At 41.8% G+C, this 5,100-nt stretch overlaps 1 protein-coding gene across 1 annotated transcript; it reads right to left on the reverse strand.

Moving 5' to 3' along the window:
* Positions 1 to 559: 559 nt before the first annotated feature.
* On the reverse strand, positions 560 to 1,510 carry LOC309560429 (olfactory receptor 10C1-like; the record flags this gene model as incomplete). The annotated part of the gene is made up of 1 exon (XM_082264064.1): positions 560 to 1,510. The coding sequence occupies one exon, from the start codon at positions 1,508 to 1,510 to the stop codon at positions 560 to 562; it is 951 nt and encodes a 316-aa protein (XP_082120190.1).
* Between the last annotated feature and the right edge of the window lie 3,590 nt (positions 1,511 to 5,100).

Consider the following 5,100-nt stretch of genomic DNA (forward strand, 5'->3'; position numbering starts at 1 on the left):
TTCAGCTCCCAGGAATCATAGCGAGACAGGAAGTGACGGGGTGAGCCGCGGCTCCGAGGGAGGAAGCTGTCATAGGTGAGTATTTACGATCGTCAATTACAAGGTGAGTTTTTAAAAAAAAAAAATCTAACTATCCAATTCCTTTTCAGGTTAGGCTGAACTAGCGGACGGGCACAAAAAAAAAATATCGTTTTTGTGCCCGGAACTCCGCTTTAAAGGATCTATTACTGACTGCTTGTTGCCAGATGCCACAACAGGTTATGCTAGCTGGTCATATTGGTATGGCTGATCAGGTTATACACTGCTACCAAACCTGACAACTTCATGGTTTTATAGCTATTAACCAATTTTCCAGAAAATATTTATTGCTGTCTTTGGTCGGGCTCAAAATATACTTTAAGCATTTTAATGAGCCTCAGCCAGAATTCTGATCTAATTTGAGTGATTAAATGTTTATATATTATGTTATATTATATTATATGTGTTTTTTTGTGTGATGCAGGAAATTGTTGAAATCAGTCTTTTGCTGATGTTCTGTCATCCAAACCTTCGACATTGCTTAGGTCTCATACTTTCCCAACATCTGCAAAGTTTTCAAGACAGCTACCTTCACTTCCTGGTTCCGAAGACAGTATATAATAGGATTTATGAGAGGGGTAACTACACAGTAGAAGACAGAAACCACTTTGTCCATTGTAAAGCGGATGTGGGAAGTGGGTCGAATGTACATGAAGATAACAGTCCCATAGTAGATGGCCACCACTGCTAAGTGGGATGCACATGTAATGAAAGCCTTCTGTTGCCCTTCAACTGATTGGATCTTTAGGACAGCAATGACAATGAAGGTGTAGGATATCATGATCAGAAAGAAACAGCCCAAGATAACACTCCATGACATAACCATGAAGGCAAACTCACCTTTTGAAGTGTCCTCACAGGAGAGCTTCACTAGAGGTGCATAATCACAAAAGAAGTGGTCTATAAAATTGGGAAAGCAAAACCTCAAGGTAGAGATCCAGACAGCAGGAGGAAAAGCAGCCAGGAGACCACCTACCCAAGCGCCAAGAGCCAGTTTCAAACTGGTCATACCAGTCATCAGAGTTGGATAATGCAACGGTCTGCAAATGGCCACATAGCGGTCATAAGCCATCACAGCAAGAAGACAGTTTTCTGCAGCCCCAAAGCCAAACAGGAAATAAAACTGGGCCAAGCATGACGATGAGGAGATTTCTTTGTGTTGAGTCAGCAAAGCATTGAGCATTTTAGGAACAGTCACATTGGTGTACAAGACCTGCAGTGTGGAGAAGTTGGCCAGAAGTATGTACATAGGTTTGTGGAGATGGCGATTCACTGCCACTAGTGTGACAATCAGGAAATGGGCTGTGATTGTGAAGACATACATGCAAGAAAAGAGGGAGAAGAGAAAAAGTTCTACCTCTCTCAGGGTTTCAAACCCAACAATGATGAAAGAGGCAGCTGTACTGCGGGTCCTATTGTCAGTTTTTGCCATTATCTTTCGAAAGCAGGTCTTGAACAGCAAAAATCTGATCATTTAAACATGGTTTTTATTTAACACTTCAGTCCACCCAGTTTTAGTGTTTGGTAGATGCTGTTGAGTTAAACCCAGTGACAGTCTCTTTTACAGAGTGAAAAGTATGTAAATAACAGCGCTGGACTTATAGGAAGTTTGGTGTCCCTGGAGGTAATTGATAATATGGTGCTCTTCAAAGGGATCTCATGGGCAGTCGAGGGAGAAGGGAAGGGTAATCCTAATGGGGACTCTGCTGCTCTGCAGGGAAAGTGTAGAGGAGATAGGAGGCGTGCTCGATATCCAGGGACATCATACTTTAGTCTTTTATCCAACGTATTTATTGAAGTTCACGGGGTACAAATGGAGTCAACACATTTCAGGGTAAAAGCACCCCCCTTAATTTGGGCTAGTGTACAATAAAATATTAAAACACATCAGAGATATTTAATACTCACAGTAAAAGTAGAATATATTGACAATAAAACTCAAAACAGTTTGCAATAAAATTCAAAATTTTCACAATAAAATGTAGTATATTGCTGTGGGCTTGCTGTGTGATGACTTCTTGGGTCTCCCCTGATTACCTGCAGAAAGTCACTAGGGAAAACTTAACTCATCCATTCTTACTCCCGGTTGCTCGTTACTCAATAAACAGTCCAGGGGATTTGGTTTTTGGTATTTATTGTGGAACTTGGATGGTAGAAGGGAAGAGCGGGATACACCAACTTGAACTATTCACAGTAGTAAAGGACAACTCTCACTTGGTCTCACTGGTCAGACACATTGCTTAACCATACTGCCACTTGTATGGAAGAATTAAGTCCTTTTGCTCTCTCCAGCAGCAGACTTGATGCAGCTACATTATCTTCAGGACACATAGTTACATATAGTTACATAGTTAGTCAGGTTGAAAAAAGTCCATCGGGTTCAACCAAAAAAAAACAAAAAACAGTATTGAAAACCCAACCATACAATCCCATATACACAATCCTATACCTGTTGTTGATCCAGAGGAAGGCGAAAATAAACCCCAGCAAAGCATGATCGAATTTGCTAAAGCAGGGGAAAAAAAATCCTTCCTGATCCCCCAAGAGGCAATCAGATATTCCCTGGATCAACTTTACCTAAAAAAAATTGAATACCCATTTATATTATGTACACCTAGGAAAGAATCCAGACCTTTTTTAAAGCAATCTAGTGAGCTAGCCAGAAACACCTCTGGAGGAAGTGTATTCCACATTTTCACAGCTCTTACGGTGAAGGAACCTTTCCGTATTTGGAGACGAAATCTGTTTTCCTCTAGACGTAAAGAGTGCCCCCTTGTCCTCTGTGTTGACCTTAAAGTGAACAACTCAACACCAAGTTCACTACATGGTCCCCTTATGTATTTATACATGTTGATCATATCCCCCCCCCTTAATCTCCTCTTCTCAAGAGAGAATAAATTCAGTTCCTCTAATCTTTTCTCATAGCTGAGCTCCTCCATGCCTCTTATCAGTTTGGTTGCCCTTCTCTGCACTTTCTCCAGTTCCCCGATATCCTTTTAAGAACTGGTGCCCAAAACTGAACTGCATATTCCAGATAAGGTCTTACACACTCTAGCATCCCCTTGACTGATACCCATCCACTGACTCTTCTAGCAGAAGGGGTGGCCCTCTCATGACACAGATCTGTACTCACTGTAGGCAGAATCAGATCCTTTCCAGTGTCTCCCTTCCAGTCAGCTCTGCCGGACATCTGGGCTCAGCTCCTCTGTGGTGACTCTTTAGGCCCTCAGGTCGACCATCTGAGGCCATATGGCAGCTTCTACAGAGGAAGGGCAGCCACCCCCTCCCTCCAGGACCCGCCCTCCAGCTGAAAGACCCCAAGCACATGTGCCCTTTGCATTTATACAGTATCCCAGCATGCACCAATGCACTTTCCTCTGCTAATCACCAGGGCTGTACAAAATGCCTGTGCACACATTTGTCCAATATGCCTCCCTATCGGACTAGTGTAAAACACTTCAGACAAACTGAGCTGCACCTGAGCACCTTGAGCAGACCTCACTAGCAGATCCTGCTCACTGGTAGGCAGAGAGCAATATAAATGCACCTGGCAATCTCTCTGGTAAACAGAAAGACCCGAAAAACTATACTCTCTCTTTAGCACCTACCTAGGAGGGTGCTACGTCAATAACATTGCAGAGACGCTAATTTGGTTGAGCTTTAAAAGACCAAATTGTATGATATAGAGATGATTCATATAGTGGTGTATTATTTTGGAATGGGTGTCGCTAATATACCATTACCTAGGTACAGCTGGCATAGAGGGTTTTTAACATGTGGCACAGCCACATATGGGAGCTTTACAGAGGCTTTTGTTCTATTGTGGAGATGAGGAAGGAACCTGAATGGAGAATGCACCTAATCTGAGATCGGATGAGTGAATAACTGGCCTGGAACTAGGGATGAGTTGTTGCTGGAGTTCTTGTGAGGCTTTGAGTGGGAAGAAGCAATGCCAACCATGGGGATGGACTGAGGACCCTGTTGGTGAGATCTATGCAGTCAATTCCTGGGTATTCAAACCTTTGATGGCAATTAGGATGGTTCCCACCATCCATTCTAGATTTAAAATATATTTTATATTATGCTTTATATTATGGAGAATTTAACAAGAGGAGCTGGAACACACAAACCTTTCAGGTGGACAGGAACAAAGTCTCAAATTATGAGGGAAGAATCTTACTCTTGAAGCACTGAACATTTGTTTTAATTGGTCATTACTTGGCTTTTATATTGTAATGATTTGTAAATAGGTTGAAATGAGAGGGATTTATTTCTAATGAAGGTAGAAAAAATGTGTGCTCAACAACTATTCAAAGAAAAGCCACCTCTTTGGCTCTTCCACGTAAAGACATATGCTGCCTGTCACTAGCACAAAAATTTTAGTTTTTCTTAGTCTTTGTTCTAACATAGATGTATTACCTGTTGATCCTGTCAATAGATCAGTTCAAATGTCACTTCCTGTAATAGAGTGACACTGCTATTCATTCTGCATTTAATCACACAGCAGCATTGCCATCCGATGGACAGGGTAATTTTAGATGTATATAGGAAATAATGTTCTATATCATAGATGACATACAGGGACTGGAAGAATTGATGTATCTACCAGTTCCGAATACAGGAAACAAATGACTGCCTTATATAAGGATCTTTGTTGCCCTAATCTGCAACACAAGGCCGTGTTATCCCCTTGGCTATTCATTATATACTGGCCAGGGATTGCATGAATACAATAATTATTATCATAAATTAGATCCTTGGTGACCTTGATTTACCAGCACTATTGCACAGTTTTCAAATCTACAATTCTATTAGTAGATGCCATTTAGTTTGCTAAGGAACTTTATATCATAAATGAGGGGTCTCCAAACTTTATAAACAAAGGGCCAGTTTAGACTCGGTTCACATCAGCACGACTTTTCAGGCGACTTGTCAGCCTGACAAGTCGCGCTCCCTCGCGGTCCATTGACCGCTGCAGGACCCGTTCTAATAGGAGCGACACAAGTCGCTCCGACTTAGAAA

The sequence above is a fragment of the Pelophylax lessonae genome (genome assembly GCF_965119305.1).
Source record: "Pelophylax lessonae genome assembly, chromosome: 7".
Taxonomy (NCBI): Eukaryota; Metazoa; Chordata; class Amphibia; order Anura; family Ranidae; genus Pelophylax; species Pelophylax lessonae.